A 19,091-nucleotide genomic window follows, 5' to 3' on the forward strand; every position below is an offset into this window, starting at 1 on the left:
GCTCCAAACCAGCTGTTCTGTTTATGCCCAAAAGGTACACCCATAGATTTATCCCTCAGGAACATGAATCTATATTGAGAACAGAGGGAGTGGAGAGCAAACAAGTTGATATAAATTTAAGAAGCCCGTGGCTGGGACCATACAGAGGCAGGTGGTCATGTGAGGCAGGAACTCCAAGATATGGGTAGGTTTGCTTAGAAGCGACCCAGGTTTTCAGAGAATAAGGGAAGATCACACACACACACACACACACAGCCAATCCCTCTCTTTTCTGAGCACATCATGCCCACCCCATGTTAGGTGATTAGTTTATCCAATTTCACTTGCCTCACTCTGAAATACTTTCCAAAAGTAAATATCTCTGTGTCACCAACACCACCAACCACCATGCCCAGTAAAGTTCAAATTCCAATAAATAGTTCTTAAATAAATTCATGATAAAAAACGAAATTATGTGTTACTAATTTAAATACCAAGATAATAGTTTTTTTAAATTGTCATTATTTTAAACTCGTGGCTCACGCATACCTTTTAGCAGAGATATGGCAGAATGCTTAAAAGGACCGGTTTTATATTCAGGAAATCCTGGGTTTAACTCTGGCTCCTAATATTCTGTGTCCAGAGAACGTCCGTTAAACCTCCAAACTCTTCTCTTTTTCGTCTGCTCATTGTACGCAGATAACAGCTACCTCCCTGCGGGGAGAGGTCATCCAGAGGGCGTGACCTCTAGTTGACCTGAGAGCTCCATCCAGACCATTGGAGACTCCTCACCCCCTCACTCCTTGGAATATACATTCTGCCTACCAGTCCCACGATGGGAGCTATTGTCAAGGACGCAGCCTTGAGAGAGCAACGTGAGATTGAGACCATCTGGACCAGGGGTCCTCAAACTATGGCCTGCGGGCCACATGCAAATACAAATATTGTAGTTGTTCCCGTTTTGTTTTTTTACTTCAAAATAAGATATGTGCAGTGTGCATAGGAATTTGTTCATAGTTTTTTTTTTTTAAACTATAGTCCGGCCCTCCAACGGTCTGAGGGACAGTGAACTGGCCCCCTGTTTAAAAAGTTTGAGGACCCCTGAATTCTGGGCGGTATATGTGACTAAACCCCTTTCAGGCCTCTCTATCAACTTCTAAGACTCTGGTGCAAGGAATGGAGACCTACTGGTCTTGCAGTGGCCTGAGCAAGCTCACAGGGAAGCTCCCCTGCTGGTTACCCCTGCCGCCTACCAATCTGAAGGGGTCATCAGCCTCTTTCTTGATTTCTCCCTGCCCTTCGTGGGGCAGTTTCAGATTTCACCGGGGAAATTCCCCAGCTTGCAAACACCATCGTTTTCAGGGTTGTTGTGAGAATGGTGTAAAGCTCTTGTCACAGGGTCTGACAACAGGAAGTTTTCAGAAAATGCTACCTATTACCCTTATGTTCCTGAGCTTAAGGGGTTCATCACTTGGGATGTTCTGTTCAAGAACAAGGTGTGCTGGTTGTTAGGTAGTTCTGTTTAGAAGGGAGACAGGGGATTCACAGCCAAAGCTCTGTCTCTCTGGAGGGAGGCTTAGCCATTGCTCATCATCCACTATTTGGTTAATTACATGTTGATTCCTTCTTTACAGCTGTTAAACTTACCTGGTTGAGTTCCCATCAAGCGTATTCAGGAACAGCTGCACCTGCAAAATACTGTGCTACATTTTAGCATTTAGCAAGAATAGCATTTAAAAGAAAAAAAAGATGGCATTTAATAGGGGCCATCAGGAACTTGAGACTCGTGTCCTACCTAACATTTAGAATGTGTTTTTACTTAATTGTCTGAGGATAGCCTCAGACAATTAGTCTTGTTGGAGCTCTGGTAAATAATTGGCTCACCAACATCTGAGCTTAAAAGGGTTGAAAGAAAAAAAATATAATAACTATGTAAGAATTGAATACTTTACCATGTCAAAAATATCATCAACAAAATGTAAACAAATAACAAACTAGGAAAAATATTTGCAATACATAAAATAAAAAGTTAATATTTAAAGAGATCAAACAATCAATATGAAAAATACTTAAACCCTATTAAAAAAAGGTAAATAGTATTAACAAACAATTAATCAAAGGAGAAATTGAAATGGCTGCGAAACCAGAAATTTAAAATAAAGCTTTTATACTTGCCAATAATTGAAGGAATACCTAATAAAACAATAGAATACTAATTTTTGGTATATCAAATTAGAGAGAGAGAAAGAGAGAGGGAAGAAGGGAAGGGAAGGGAAGGGAAGGGAAGGGAAGGGAAGGGAAGGGAAGGGAAGGGAAGGGAGAAATACTAAGATGTGGAAATTATATGCTTTCAACTGGGATTTTAAACATGGTCAGTGGTGATAAAAATTGAAAAAAGTTTTTTAAAAACAATTTGGCAATATTATGAAGAGCATTTAAACAATTCACTCTTGATTCAGTAGTTGCTGTTCTAAAATCTTTCCTAAGAAAATAATCCAAAATTATATAAGATTTATAACATTATTCATTTCAGTGTAATTCAAAATAGGAAAAAGCAAAAAATATATACCTGTTAAATACTACTAGGTGGCATCCCTTGGCCTGGCCTGTGGGGATCAGGCCAAAACCAGCTCTCTGACATCCCCCAGGGGTTCCGGATTGTGACAGGGCGCAGGCCAGGTCAAGGGACCGCACTGGTGCAGATCAGGGCCAGGAAGGGACCGCAGGAGGGCTCCAGGGCGTGTCCGACCCATCTTGCCCAGTCCCCATCGGCCAGACCCCAGCAGCAAGCTAACCTACTGGTTGAAGCATCTGCCCCCTGGTGGTCAGTGTGTGTCATAGTGGCTGGTCGAACAGTCAACCAATCAGTTGGACACTTAGCATATTAGGCTTTTATTATATAGGATAAGAAAAGCAGTTGTTAACATAATTTTTAAAATATAGGGTGTCCCAAAAAAATGTATACACATACAATTTTTGATAGCTCAAGTGATGTTGCTTTTCAAATTAAACCCATTGGAATGAATAATTATTCAAAGTGTGTATACATTTTGGGGGGGGGGGGCACCCAGTATATATAATATCTTAAGCAAATATCCAGAAAAAGAAAGTAGAAATACAAAAAAATTGTATGACTTTTGGAATTTGGGACATTTTCATAGAACTTTGTGCTTCTAATCATGAACAAATGAATGTGCATGTATATATTTCATTGATCCTAAGATATCCATTTCTACATTTTGAAATTTGGATCCACCTAAAATCAATGAGGACTTAAGTGAAATACTATTCATTTATGACATTGCTATCATATTATTTTCTTTATAGTTTATTGTTTTTATAAATCCATAATGAGTGGATTTTACTGTTCTAATTATATTTATTTTATTTTTTTATTAAAAATTTTTAATGTTGACGTTATTGCAGGTGTCCCCCCACCTCCCCTCCCTTGGCCTTCACCAAACTATTGTCTGTGTCCATGGGGCATGCATATATATTTTTTATTTTATTTATTTTTTATTTTTAGCTAATCCCTTCGCTTTCTTTATTCAGTCACTCCCACTCTACCCTCCAAATCAGGATCTCTGGGACCAGTGTCCAGGATTCAGATTTTGTTGTTGTTGCTTAACCAGCATCGCAGGTGATTCTTTCAGAACAACCCTAAGCCCTACTTACCTTTCTTACAGAAAACCGGAGGACAACCAAGCAACGCTTAGAGAGTTGGAGTTACACTTATTATTATTATTATTATTATTACGTGCGGGCCCAGAGGAAAATGTCTCTCAAATTCTGGGCGAAGTCACACAGGAAGCTTCCCGTATTTATACCATTTTACCCTCTTTGTCTCCCAAATATGGGGTTTTCCGGTCCCCTTTGCAAGTTCTTAAAGAACCCCGATGGGGCTTTGAGACCTCGACCAAAGGCTTGGCCTGGTGCCAGCACTGATAACTTCGTCTGGGAAGGTTTAATTGCTTCTTTGAAATGGGAATAGTCTTATTTTCCTTATTATTTAAGTCAGCAAGCATTTACAGAAGCCAGAACTAGCAGGGTTAAAATTTCAAACAGCAGTTTTTATATAAGATGGATGCTTCACCTTCTGTTCCCTCGCTCCCCTGTTGTCCAAGTTATAAGTTGTATGTTTGGTTGGTTGGTTAGTTTTATGGGGAATACATTCTCTACATTCTACATTTGTCTTCATGCTAAGAACGGACCTAGAGACATCTGGAATTCTAACAATGTAACCATTGAAGCCATGGATCAAGTTGTAGAAGGTAGTTCATCTGGCTGTTTTTTATAGGATGTGGGTTGTTTTGATGATGGACTGTCTCAAAATGAGAGGAAGTTCAGAATATACATTGTATTGTGAAAAAAAAAGCTCAGTCATATAATCATTGGGGAGACTATGCCACATCAATAAGAGAGAGGAACATTGACTTGTTGCCTCCTGTATGTGCCCAACTGGGGATTGAACCCACAACCTAGGCATGTGCCCTGACTGGGAATTGAAACTGTGACCTTTGGGTGCATGGGACAATGCTCCAACCAACTGAGCCACATGGGCTAGGGCAAGTATGCCACTTTGATAGAGAAAAAATATCTACATGAAAATGGTCACTATATGAAAATAATGGTACAGTTCACAATGAAGATCCAGTTATCATTCATTTTTATAAGGCAAATATTATAGCATATAAATACATAAGGCAACTTAAAAATGCGATGAGAAGTGGGCAGAAATAGAATTACAGTAGGAAACATTAGCTTGTCTTTCAAAATTAATAAAAAACAAAGTGCCCTATCACCAAAAAATTCTGAAACCCTCTCTCAATTTGGTCAAGAAAAAAATTCAAATAAATAGTAACTAACTTACAAAATAATAATATAATCACAATGCATAAGAAACTGAGTAATCTCTAAAGCCATGATGAAAACTCATAACTTTAAGCTTTTTTATTATTGACCAAGAAAGAAAGCAAAAGTGAACCAAATGACACAACATGAAAAAAAAAAAAAGAATAAAGCAGAAAGCTATGAATTAGGAGGTGGGGGAGAAGAAACAGAGACAAAGCTATAAATACACCTGAGATTTGAACCTTGAACCAACAACAAATAAATGGTTCACTGGCTCATATAATTTTTAAACAAACTTACATGTGAGAAAAAACTACACTTACACATAAATATAAAGGGAACTTAAAATATTCTAAGAAAGCTGGATGAAATGGATTATTTTAATATAAAATTCCAAACTCATATAAAATATAAATTAAGTATTAATATAAATGACAAAAACAGTAAAAGAAATGGAGTAAAAACAAGGAGACTAAAAACCACAGAGAAAATTGTCAAACAGCTCCCCTTTGAGAACTACACAATGCTGACAATTTCACAGGGATAGCAATCAACTTCTGTCAAACTTACAAGGAACAAGGTTTCACATGTTATTAAAATAGTTCCTGGCCTAACCGGTTTGGCTCAGTGGATAGAGCATCAGCCTGCGGACTCAAGGGTCCTGGGTTCGATTCTGGTCAAGGGCATGTACCTTGGTTGCGGGCACATCCCCAATGGGGAGTGTGCAGGAGGCAGCTGATCATTGTTTCTCTCTCATCAATGTTTCTAACTCTCTATCCCTCTCCCTTCCTCTCTGTAAAAAAAAATAAAATAAAAAAATCAATAAAATATATTTTTTTAAAAGGGAATTAATTAGCAGAGATCTTTTTTTAAAAAAAAAAGTTCCCAGGATGAAAGCCAAAGAGGGCATTCAAACAGTATTTACAGAGCCAGGGTAACACTGACACCCAAATCTGAAAACGATAACAGAAAAATACAGTCCAATATTTTATGAATACTATTTAAAAAGCAAAAGTAAAATGATAGAAATGGAACACAGTTGCACATGGAAAGAAAAATGCAAAAGGAATGATTGCAGCAATTTAAAGTTCCACATACTAATAGATCAAAGGAGTTAAAATAATTTTTCCACAGATGTTAAAAATCTGTAGAATTTTCAATATCTATTCAATATATTTTTCTTAATTTTTAGAGATTCTTAATAAAGCAGGATTTTTTTTTTAATTCTATAACTGGAGATGGTGAAGAAATGTGTGTTTGTATATGTGTGTGTGTTAAGTAAAACATCCAGCTTCCTGCCTAACAGTAAAACATTAGAAGTAGTTCCTTTAAAGTCATAAATGGGCTATAAGTGCCCCTATATCACAACTATGATTTAAATTTATGTTTTAAGTACTAACAATTAAAATCAGAAAAGAGAAATAAGAAGAAAAAAACCCACACAACTGGAAATGTACTCTTAACAAACTTGTGCTGAATGAAAGATAAATGAGCAAACAATGAAAGTAAAGGAATGTTAAACTGTTCTAGCCAATACCTCAAGTGGGCCCTTGGCACTGCCTGGTCATTGCACTATACGTCCATGGCGAATACTACCCAAGGCATGAATTTTCCAACCCCTTGCTCCTGAAGCCTTTAAGACATTCTCCGCCTTCCTTGCTTTCACTCATCATATAAACTCAATACTTAACACTCACAAACACAGAGCGGGGAAAACCCACATCTTCTTCCTCAACTTCTCCATCTATTTCCCCATTTTCAGCTCCTTTTCATGAAAAATTGTTCCAAAGAGTCCTTGGTGGCTGCTAGTTCTGTGTCCTCATTTCTCATTCCTTTCTCAGTCAGTTCTGAGTGTACTTCCATCTTCCCCACTCCACGGGCACTGCTCCTATTAGAGTCAATGCCACCTCACCTTGCACAATCCACCGGCCACTGCTTCTGTCCTCATCCTTCTTGTGCAAATACTCAGGGCTTTTGAAACGGTTGACTTCTTCCTCCATGAAATACTCTCCACCAGCTCCCATGACACTACTCTTCTGTTCCCTTTCAAGTCCTCATCAACACCCTTCCAGGTCCCTCCTTCACCCCAATTCAGAACAACTCCACAGTGCTCTGTTCTTGGTCCTTTTCTGTTTACTTTTAAAAAAACAACATTACTGAGGTACATATACTTACATATCATAACATTCATTTTAAGTGTACAATTCAATGATGTTTGGTAAATACACAGAGTTGTCCCAGCAAGATCCCTCTTGCTCATTTATAGCTCATTCTGGTTTCCACACCCAGCCTAGGTAACTTCTGATCAACTTTCTCTATGTATAGATTGGCTTTTCCTTTTCTCTTTTGGTACATTCTCTGTATGTGTTGTCATAGAAGCCTGAGGCGTTATATACTATCTCTATGTCCAGGATAACCACATTTATGTCAATAGTCTCAGTCTTTCTTCCAGACTCCAGATTCACCTATCCACTAGCCATTCAACATCTCTACTTAGATTGAAATGTTGCTTGTTTACTCCCCTTGGTATAGAGACTAAGAGCATGGTCTGCAGCAAGACATCCAGGATTTGAATCTTGGCTTGTCATTTATTAGCCGTGTGACCTTACCTTAAGCAAGTAACTTACTCTTTCTGTGCTTTCATTTCCTCATCTATAAAACAAAGTTTAATTAGAATACCTATTACATGGTATTATAGCTATATTATAGGTATTGCAGAATTCCTCTATACCTAAATAGTGACAGCCATTTTGAAACCATACATAGGGCTAATCTAAATGAGAGAGATGGTGAAAGAAGTAACCAGGATCTTGGTGATGTCCTTGAGCCCCTAAATTAACCAAACCTGGAATATTCTACCACTGTCATATGAAAACACAGAATGTTCTTCTGCACCTCATGGCCAAAAGCATTCTGATATGTGACCTTGGTTGTCGAGTAACACTCCCTCCACGTTCTGCATGGAGTAGGGTTCGGTATCTGAAAGTGGAGCCGCACAACAAATGAGAGAAAACAGCACAACCATTCATCCAATTCTCAAGCCCAGCGCCTGGGAGTGCTCCTTGATTCCCACTCCCCCTCACATCTCCTATCCAAGACTGATCAGCTCTTCCCTCCATCCTCCTTTTTCCACCTCCCCTTGGTCCACCTTGACCCAAGCTATTTGTGCCAATGCTATAACCCCCTGGCTGTTCTCCTCGCTCCCTCATTTGCTTCTCTGAAATTCTCTCTGGACAAGTAGCCATCGTGGTTTTTAACACATACCCCTCCCTTGATTAAAATTCCTCATTTGTCTCCCCATTGCATTTAGAATAAATCCAGGCTCCTCACCAAGCAAACAAGACCCTGTGTGATTTGACAGCTTTTCACCCCTCTGACTACATCTCCTCCCACCATATTCACAAATCTCCAGCAGAAAAGCAAGAAAACTACCTGCTGATTATGAGTTAAGTCAACCCACCAACCTCCACAGGGAGAGCTCAGCTCCATGGGCTGGGTTTTACACACAACAGGAACATATTGTCCAGTGATGCAGGGCAGGGCCTCTGGGATCATACACCCTTGGTTCAAATCTTAGCTGTGTGACCATGGGAAAGTTGCTTAACCTCTTTGTGCCTCAATTCTTTTCATCTATAAAATAGGAATCATATGTTTTTACAAAAATGTTGTAGAGTAGTTGCCAGATTTAGCAAATGAAAATACAAGATGCCCAAATATTGCATGGAACATACTTAGACTAAGAAATTATTTGTGCCCTGGTTGGGTGGTTCAGTTGGTTGAAGTGCTATGCACCAAAAGGTTGCAGGTTTGATCCCTGGTCAGGGCACAAATCGGAGGCAACTGAACAATGTTGTGAGCTCTTTCTCTCTCTCACTCACACACACACACACATCAATTAAAATAATTAATTAATGAATTAATGTAAAACAATGTCATTATTAAATATCAAAATTTTAAATAAAGACAGGATCAGTATTACTGTTTTTTCCTTTCACTTCATGCTCCATTAAGGCTTGGCAGGACACTGATCCTGATCTTATCTGAATCTCCTGAACTGGAATTTCTGGGAGTGAGGCCCAGGAATCTGTATTTCATTAAGCTTCCCAAGTGACTCTTACATGTGTTATAGTTAGAGAAATACTAGAAAGATGATCTCAGTTATAGCTTACTTTGATACTTTCCAATGACATAGTGATTGGTGATATGAGGGGATGTTTATCTAAATATTAAACAATAGTCATTTTACGCAAGGGCAGATAGAAGTACACACACACACACACACACACACACAGTGATTGGTTTAGGGCAGTGGTCAGCAAACCACGGCTCTTTGGCCCCTTGAGTGTGGCTCTTCCACAAAATACCACATGCGGGTGCGCACATACAGTGCGATTGAAACTTTGTGGCCCATGCGCAGAAGTCGGTTTTCTGCCTGGGCGAGTCTATTTTGAAGAAGTGGCGTTAGAAGAAGTGGGGGATGTCTGTCGGTTGGGTGACAGGAGACGCGGCGCAGGCGGGCTGCGGGATATGCAGCACGGAGGAGGTACATTGTTTTGAGGTACTTTTGCTGAGGTCGACCCCTTCCAACTCTCCCATCCACACTAGTCTATCTGAAACAAGTATACAAGATGAGTGTGGATGGGAGAGTTGGAAGGGGTCGACCTCAGCAAACGTACCTCAATCAAATTGAGGACGTTTTTAGCAAAGGCCAGCTTAGGAGTACCCTAATTAAATTAATAACAATGTACCTACCTATATAGTTTAAGTTTAAAAAATTTGGCTCTCTTCAAAGGAAATTTCAATCGTTGTACTGTTGATATTTGGCTCTGTTGACTAATGAGTTTGCCGACCACTGGTTTAGGGGAAAAGAACTTTTACTCTAAACTTGTCTTATATTAAATTTGCCTCAAAGCAGCTAACATAGCAACAAGGTTCTGAAGCGATAATTTGCCTTTATATTGACTGTTAATCAATCAATATTATTGAGTGCCCATATGGCACTGAAAGCCAAATAATACAATTGTGAAGATGTAGCAAGTCAGAGAGTTCAATCATAGGCTTTCTACCTGGTGAACAGCCAATATACCTGTTAATGGGTTTCAACTCCTACCCAGTCTCTTGCTATCAGAGGCATACTTAGTACTTTTATAGCCTTCCATCTACCAAAAATCATGAATTTTTTCCTCATAAATATTTGTTCATTGTCGTGATTCTGTGTTACACCACCCAGGTCTCCCTTTATGAGCTGAAGGAGTAATTCACCCCAGCTCTTGGGAACTTGTCTGATATCACTCAGCTGTCAACTCCTTTGAGAAGTGTCCTGGCAGAAGGGAGCCACCTCACACAGGGTCAAACTCCCTGCCAGGAGCAGCCTGCACCCAGTGACTGGCTAATGTCGGAGTAAAACGTCCTGTCCCTTCACCCCAATTCAGAACAACTCCACAGGCCGTCCCAGCTGTAGAACTCTAGCAGGATCAGCAGGATTTCCTTCTTCTCAACCCTGCTCATTTCTCTTCCCCTTACCTTTGCTGATCCTGAGAAGACTCCCTAATAAATTTCGCACATGCAAATCTCCATCTGGGTGTTTGCTTTCCGAAGAACACAGCCTGTTCCACTTATGGGACTTCCTAACACATAGTAATTAGAGGTTGAACATATGACGAAAGAAATATCACAAGGAAACTAAGGTGATTCAGCCAGTAAGTTCTGCTAATCCTTGACAATAAAATGATTGACAACCTTCATTGGGATGTCAAGGAAGACATCTCAGTATTTTTTCAAGTCTCACTTCCCATGCTATCATATCCATATGTTTACTAGTATTCCAGATGACTCTTTAAGTCTTTACAAAGGCCTTGTGCGTTCAAGGTTCAAAAGACCAAAGGAGATTCTAAAACAGGTTTTATCTGAGTTGAGGTTCTTCAAACCCTACTTCATGGTGTGCAGATCTGCATTTATAACCTTCTCCTTCCCTTATAATTTGTTAATCAAAGTAGGAGTTTGGATGGGGACTGAGACAGAATTATAAACTACCCACTTATTCCAACTTGAATTAAGTTTGAATTGAGATGTGTTCAATTCAAGCAGCTTTTTGTTGTTCTTCTTTCTATAAGAAGTTATTGCTGTTGTTGTTCTTACTTGAAGGGCTAAAAGGAGCCCAGAGGAGGTGAAAGAGGTAGTAGGGTTTGGGTTAGAAGGAGGGCTTATCTGACTTAGAACAATCTAACACAGGTAGGTTACAGAACCAGTGTGATTATCAGGAGGCACTAAAACTGTAGTCAGAATACTATCAGGCATCAATCTAAGGGTGAGACAGAGAAGAAGACCAGAGAACAAGGAGCCGGGCTGATCTTTGAGAAAATAAGACATTGAGCAGAATCAGGTGTCCGGCACTATGTAAGGCCCGTGGTTCAGAACTAAGCCTGTGAACAGTAAGCAGATACTGGCGCTTCCTTTCCAAGGTTGCTTGGCCCACACAGTAGGGATCAGTGTGGCAACTTCAGCTTTGCCCTGGACCACCTTTTTTCCCTGCGCCCATCTCCTCAAAATCTCACCCATTAGAAATGACAGTGGAGACTGGCAGGTGGAGAATGTGATGGCAAAGAGAGACTCACAAGTCCCCTTAAATGTCTAACCCTAACCACACATGCTTTCACGTTTCACATACATTTCCTCGCACAGAAGAACAGCTCTCCCACACACTGCATTCTGGGGCATCCTTAATCACATCACAACAGCACCCTACCGTCACAGGTAAGCACCGTGTGCTGGGGAACAGGTTGTGGGAAAAGCATTGCTCTCCTCTGTTAGTGGGGTGAAAGCATCAGGGACAAGAGCTCTGCTTGAAAATCCCACTTTAGCCTATGATTGGAGCTGACAGGATCAGAGAAATGGAAGCTAAGTTTCCTTAGTCCAGATTATCCTCTTCCATAGCTTCCCCGATGAGATCATGGCTGGAGAGGCCAGGGTATGACTCACCCAGAAGGTCAGGCTCATGGCCAAAGTTGGTGATGGACAGTAAAGAGTCGTGAGTTAGTTTGTTGTTGTTGTTGGGCTGTGTCATGTTAGGAAAAAAACTTTTAACCCTAATTTTGAAATATCACAGGTGAGCCCCATATATCTTACCGTGTAAGTATAAAATTGCTCTTGCTCTTCTGCAATTTAAGAATACCTCTACAGGCTACATGAGAGTTCTAGAAAAGGGAGTCATGTGTAGCCTGGGTAAGAGACCCAAAATATGCCAGTACCTGTGTTACCGGTGAGACCAGGAGACCTCGGTTCTTGTCTTTTTGAAAGAAAGATTCCAATCAAGAGACCAAGTGTAGAAAAGCAAGCAAGAATGTATTGACCACAGCAAAAATATACTGAGGACAGTGAAACAAGGAAGGGCATAGAAGAAGCAACAGGAGAGCCCAGGCTGGGCTGCTTTGGCTCACTGGGAAGTCAGAGAAAAGGGGGCCTTGGCGACAGGTTCAGGGGGTTAGCCTGGGATGAGCTACCGCTGCCCGTTTCTCCTCATGCCTGGTGGACAGGGCAGCAAGCTTTCACCTTAACTTCTTGCTACCGCTTTCCCTCTTCTACTTGTCCTGGAATTTTCCTAGCTTCTTACTATCCTATTACATCACCAGTTTCTTCCATAGTTCACCCCTTAGAACTCTGGACTCCCAAAAGATGAGTCGTGACTGGCCCAAGGCTTCCAAAGCTGGGGTAAATCCCTTTCCCAAGTGACAGCCACAACGCAAACGCTGGATCACACCCCATCGAAAGGAAAGATAAAGCTAAACTCAAAAACAAAACAAAACAAAAAAATGACTGCGAATTTGCTCTGCCACCTTGAGCCACAGCATTCCCTTCCCTGAGTCTCCTTCCAACTGAAATCCAGAAGATTGCGATCTCTAACACCTGCCCCCAAAATTAATCTGACCGTGCCAAACCCCGCCCCAAGCTACCTGGAGGTTTTACAAGTTAGGAGTCTGGCTCCTCCCAGCTCCTCCTTCTCTTTTAATTCTTGATTAAATAGCTTCCCCTTTAATGGCTTTTGCAGGGGAAGTTGCACCTCCTAGGTCCTGCCAGCAGCAGCTCTCCCCAGCATGACAGCTGCCCGGTGCCTGGTGGCCAGGGCAGCCAGCCTTAGCTTCTTGCTCCTGCTTTCCTTCTGGCCGGACCCAGGTGTGGAAGCTAAGGAGCTGAAGTTTGTGACACTGGTGAGTACTCTTTTCTCACTGCTTTTCTCTCAAAACTGTGACCAGCAGGGTCTGAATATCGAGTGTCAGGTTTCTGGTTACCCTTCTGTTACCTTGGGAGACCAAACTGGGAGAGTGAATAATCAGGTTTCGCAAGTTCCTGGGAGTGAAGTTTTAACGTGTGCTGATGCAAAGGTGTTTGGTTTGGGTATTTTTGCCTTTGCCCATGTTCCTCCTTTATCCACTTTCTTCACAACTGCCTCGAATGCAGACTCCTTTTGACAGCCAATCCAGTCAGGAGAAGAAGCCACAGCTGGCGCTGTTTAGTACCAGGGGCTGAACTAGCTTCGTTCCATTTCATGATGATTTGTTTGCAAACCCCCAAAAAACCCAGTCATTTCTGAGTGAAGAAACCCTTCTGTTTATCAGTAAATTTACAAACAGTGTTTGAAACGGAAAAATGAAACTAAATTCAAGCGTACTAGGATGACTTCCTGATACATCGATTTGGCTGACCACTGAAATCATGTTTTTCCCCACCCATATGTGTGACAAGTTATGAGAAAAGGTGGCGGGGGGAGGCGGGTAGAGGCTGCCTAATGCATGATGTTAGGGAAAGAAAATATACTGTTGGCACTGTTTCAAAAATAGAAAGAGTTTGCAAAGTAAAGGGGATTTACCACTTTACATAGGAGTTCTGGAATTAATCCTTCTGTTGGTTTCTGTTTGTGTCTGATTTTCTCTGTATCTCTGTTTCTCTTTGATCTGTTTCTGCCTCTGACCCTTTCCTTGTCTTTCACAGGTTCTCTCCCTCTCTTTCTCTCTCACATTTTTCCTTTGCTCGTGAAAGTATGCTGATAAATACGTAGATTTTTCTCTCTGTAAGAATGTTCATGATTTATTTTTAGAATGTTCTTAAAAATTAAACATGAAGTTCCTATTTTGTCAGCTTAAGTGTAGTCAAAACTCCTTTTCCTCCTACAAAAAAAAAAATTTCATAACCATGAGTTTATGCAAGTCATGATTCTTAGTCTAGTAAATCTTTACTAGGTCATGAGTCAACAATGAGAGAGAGAGAGAGGAGAACCAGAGAAATATACCATCAATTTATTTACAGACGATTCACCATCTGTCTGGCTTCTGTGCTGAAAAAAGCTGTGTAATATTGTGCACTACCATGGGAAGTTAGACTTTCAGTTACAGAGGGAAATCCATGCGAGTTAGACTTTTAGTTCTGTGCATGGGTTCCTTTGCCAACATGTGCATTGAGCAAGGGTGGGAACTGCAGAAATTGCCCTGCGATGCTGTAAACCTGTGATAAGCCAGTTCAGTAGTGATCCTCTCTGAGATATTACAGTCAACCCTCAGTGAACTGCCTGTGTTTGGGTCTCCTCTGTGTTTTACGACAGCCCCGGCCAACTTCCCCTGACTACCAAACTCTCCTCCACTCTTAGTTAACATAAGCTTAGGGAGTCCCAGTTAAGTCTTCCCTAAGAAAAACCTTACAGAGGTAGTTCACTGGCAGCCAAAAACAATGAACAGTTCTCACACAAAGCCAATGTTAACAATTTCTCCCACCACAGCTTTCTTCCATGAATGGTAGATGAAAGGCAACTCAATACACCTGTCTTGGCCCTTACAAAACAACTTCTGTCCAAGGACTTCAGCCAGAAGATATTACCTTCATCTTTCTATGGATTCTAGCAAATGTTTGACTATAAATGATTCCATTATATACCCAGGAAAATCCGTAGAAAATTACCAGGAGAACCGGAACGAAAGAAAGGTGCCTCTGATTAAAGAGATAATATTAATGACAATAACCCATAGTTAATTGAGTGCTTACTAGGTGCCAGGCACTGTTCTGAGAGTTCAAAATGGATTATTTCACATAATCCTCCCAACCACCCTATAAAGTAGTGTTGCCAGGAGAGCGCAGGATGTCCCGTGAAATTTTAATGTCAGATAAACAGCAAATAATTTTTTAGTGTTAGTAGGTTCCATGCGATATTTGGGCATCTGGCAACCACCCTAATAAGGTTTTTTATGATCCCTATTTTATAGATGAAAAAAGTTGAGACACAAAGAGGTTAAGCAACTTGCCCATGGTCACACAGCTAAGATTTGGACCCAGGCTGTATGATCCCAGAGGCCATGCCCTGTGTCACTGGACAATATGTTCCTGTTATGTGCATAAAACCCAGCACCTGGAGCTGAGATCAGCCTGTGAAGGTTTGGAGTGTTGTCTTAACTTATAATCCACAGGTGGTTTTCTCCCTTTTCTTCTGTGATCCAAAATAAATAAATCTCCCCCAACTCAGAAAAGCTGTTCTTGGCAGGAAGAACAGGAGACTGGCGGCCTTGGTCCTTGTTCTGTCTCATAAGCAGGGTCACCACATGATCCTCTAAAACAGGTTCACCAAAGTGTGCCCCATAGAAAACTAGTTGGACTAGCTGTTTATAGACATTGCTTGGTGAAGTGGGTTTCAATAGTAAAATCAGCTTTGGGAATTGAACATGCTTTAAATTGTGTTTAAAGGTCTCTTAAATGCAGACTCCCATTATACTGTAGCTTTCAAAGAAAGGATTTTGTAAATTGTATTTCCTAAATTTTGACTACAGAATCTACCTCCTTTTTTCCAGAGAGTATGCTGTAGGAAACCCTTAGAGAATTGCTATTTTTAAATTGAGAATAAGTATGTTGAATCCTAATGTACCAGCTTCAGTAATTATCACTCATGGGCAATCTTTTTTCATCTGTATGCTCACACACTCCTACTGTAATCCTGTACATCATTATTCCATCCATAAATAGGGAGATGCCTTTTGAAAGCATTCTCTCTCCCCAAACAAGGGGAAAACCACAAGTTCAGGTGATCTCGGACAGAGATAAAAACTCCTCATTCCACCAAGGTTTCACAAAGAAAGAGATGATGAGTCACCTCAGCCTGCACATCAAAGGGTTGAGGGTTCGATACCCTGCCCCAGTCAGGTGGAGTGTGGGAGCCAGCCAATCAATGTGTCTCTCTCACATCCATGTCTCTGTCTGTCTCTCCTTCTGCCTGCTCTCTCCTTCTCCCCCCTCCCTACCACTCTCTCTAAAAATCAATGGAAAAATATCCTTGGGTGAGGATTAACAACAAAAATGAGAGTCACAGTATAAGCTCTTATTCTTTATCATTAACCTTGCAAAATTCTTACTCTGGCCATAGAATATCCTGGAAGAAAATAGCCTCTAAATCTTAAGCACAGTATCTCTACACTGGGATGAGTAACTTCCACACTGTGGTTGGGCAAATTCAAATGAGGCTGGCCATCATGCTTTTCTAGGGACCTCAGACCTTCAGGGTTCTTCCTCACTCCTCCAGGAAAGGAAACATTGGCAAGTTACTCCTCAGGTGGGCAGCCCAATACTGTTCTAAATTCTCTAGTGCTATGTGCCAAAATCAAAGTGGAAAGAAAGCCATACCTAGGAGAACGTTAAACTTTCATTGATTCAAGTTCCAGAATCACTTACCAGATATGAAACCACAGACAGGCCACCGAATCCAGCTGAGTCTCAAGTTTTCCCCAAACTTAAAGTTGGGGAGAATGACCATAACTATACTTCCTACTTCACAGAGTTGTCTTTAGGTTCAAATGTCATGACATCCATATGAAAGAGTAACCACGTTACAAATGTGAAGTCATTAGCTGAAACAGAAGCTTCCCAACCTTTTGGGTAAAATCTAGCTGATCTTTAGTTATTCTTGTTTAAAATTGTGGTAAGGTGCACAGAACATAAAATTATTCCCATCTTAACCATTTTAAGTGTGTAGTTCGGTGGCATTAGGTGTACTCATGTTGCGGAGCTACTATTAAAACCATCCAACTCCAGAACTCTTTTCATCTTTCTTTTTTAAACACAAAAGCAATTAATTATCACAAATATTCTTCCAGTGAAGGCACTTGTCTAAGATAATGTATTTTTAGACAATTACAAATAAATAATACCTCTCTTGATACACAGTTGTCTTGCTATAAAATTTGGAGGGACATATTGATAATATATCTATTTGCTCTGAATTATAAAGCTTGGATAAATGTTATATCTTTTTCATTGAATATATTCCTTCTTACCTCAGTTTTTTGTTTGTTTCTATGGAATTAATTCTTTTATTTTTTCAAAAAATCTTTATTGTTGAAAGGATTACATATGTCCCAACTCTTTTCATCTTGAAAACAGAAACTCCATACCCTTTATATAGCAACTCCCCATTCTCCCCTCCCCGCAGCCCCTGGCAACCACCATCCTACTTTCTGACTATGAATCTGACTACTCTATATATTTCATATAAGTGAAATCATACAGTATTTGTCCTTTTGTGAATTACTTACCTTACTTAGCATGATGTCCTCAAGGTTCTAGATAATCCTTTATTATTTTTGAGCTTATAAACTTAATAAAATACAAATTGTACTTTCTAGTTTATAAAATTAATAAGGAAACTTCCTAGTTAAGCACATGTGTAGCTGAAAGGGATCCAAGAAAAGGGAATGTAAGGTACTAGATCATTATCTACACTATAACCTTAGACTACCTAGAACCTTAGACTAACTATGTCACCTCTTTGTACTCAAGTCTTACCCACTATGAATTATAATTCATTTTCTCTTGGAGGTGGCACATCTGCAGTATGGTCTGAGGAAGGAAAAAGCAGGAGGGGAAGACAGAGAGAGAATGCTACCACAGTTCAGGAAAAGCACAGTAAAGACCTGAGTTGGAAAATAAAGGATGAACTTCTTTAAAAAAAAAAAAAAATTGTGAAGGCAGGATCCCTATGGGTTGAATAATAAGGAAAAAAAGAGAAACCAAAATGACTTTGAGTTTTCAGTTTTTGGTTGCTGGGAAGATGATGATGTCATGGAGGTGGGATATATACAAGGCATTAAACATTTGAAAGTCTTAAAAATTAATATGAACTATAAACACCGAAGAAACTTACAATACTGTGTACTACACAGCACACTCTAGCACCGTGTTTAAATGTGCAGACCACCTGAGTTTGATTGCAGCTCGACCCCTTACTAGCTGTGTGGCTTTTGATGAGTAACTTAACCTTTCTGTGCCTCCGTTTCATCATCAGTAAAATGGGGATAATAGAACTTCATGGAGTTGTTGTGAGACTTCATTGAGTTAATACTTAGAAGTACTTATAAGCCTATCTGGTAAATGCCCCAAACATTGTAACTATTATTAACATACATACACTTACATAATACATACAATTATCCCATGTGTCCTTTTTGTAACATTCATAACCAGTTAATTAAAATGCCAGGATTTGTTTTTCTTTTCTATTCTTGCTGTTCTAAAAAGGATAAAGTATTTGCATGTCTTTTTTTCTTTTAAGTTTGTTCATTTTTCTTCCCAGCTTTGGGTCCCTGGCCCAATAAAAACTAGAAAAAATAAAAATTTAAAATGTGACTCAAGAGTTAAACAGAATCTATTCACTCCAACCACGGTTTGACTTACTGATCCATTGACTTACTTGTCCTTTCCTTCATAACTTTTCTCTAGAATAAGACTGGCGACTGCCCTTTTATTTGCGTTCATCTTAATTGATCATGTTTGAACAATACCTCAGAACACAGGCAGGAACTTCTCAAGGCCTATAAATGTTATCTTCTGCTTCTATCAAAGTAAGAATCGCAGCTACCATATTGTGAGCGTCCACTAGGATGCTAGGCTCTTACATTTGTATTTTGAATCCCCCAAATGTCCCAGCAAGGCGTGTAATATTATCTTGGTATTAAAGAGGAACTGGAACTTCTTTGGGACATACTGGGTGCTGGGGACTCCAGCTGTAATTGTCCGGAGCCACGTGTACAAATTGGTTGGCATCTAAAAGAGGGACCAGGGAAAACTCTCTACTGGCAAACAAAACCAGGGCTCCGGCCTCTACTCACAAACAACCCTCCAGGGTCTCTCCTGGGCCCAGTGGCCCCCGAGGCCTGCATGTCCTTCAAAGGCATCTCGCTGGGCAGAGCGCGGGGCATCTTGCTGTGTGGGAGCATATGTGTGCTGTGTGCCAGCAC

General features: G+C 40.3%; 1 protein-coding gene across 2 annotated transcripts in view; it reads left to right on the forward strand.

Annotated features, from left to right (window-relative positions):
- Nucleotides 1–12,857: 12,857 nt before the first annotated feature.
- The window catches only part of ACP3 (acid phosphatase 3), a 42,819-nt gene continuing 36,585 nt past the window's right edge, over nt 12,858–19,091 (forward strand). The window contains exon 1 of one of the 2 annotated variants that reach the window (XM_070433404.1): nt 12,858–13,034. In XM_070433404.1, coding sequence (XP_070289505.1) covers nt 12,921–13,034 — 114 coding nt within the window. In that variant the 5' untranslated portion in view covers nt 12,858–12,920. Of the gene's footprint in view, nt 13,035–18,621; nt 18,696–19,091 lie in introns of those variants that run through there. The other variant, XM_070433405.1, reaches the window with a different exon arrangement.

Source organism: Myotis yumanensis, unplaced genomic scaffold (assembly GCF_028538775.1).
Source record: "Myotis yumanensis isolate MYYU_CA2020_CCGP unplaced genomic scaffold, mMyoYum1.0.hap1 SCAF_14, whole genome shotgun sequence".
NCBI classification, from domain to species: Eukaryota; Metazoa; Chordata; class Mammalia; order Chiroptera; family Vespertilionidae; genus Myotis; species Myotis yumanensis.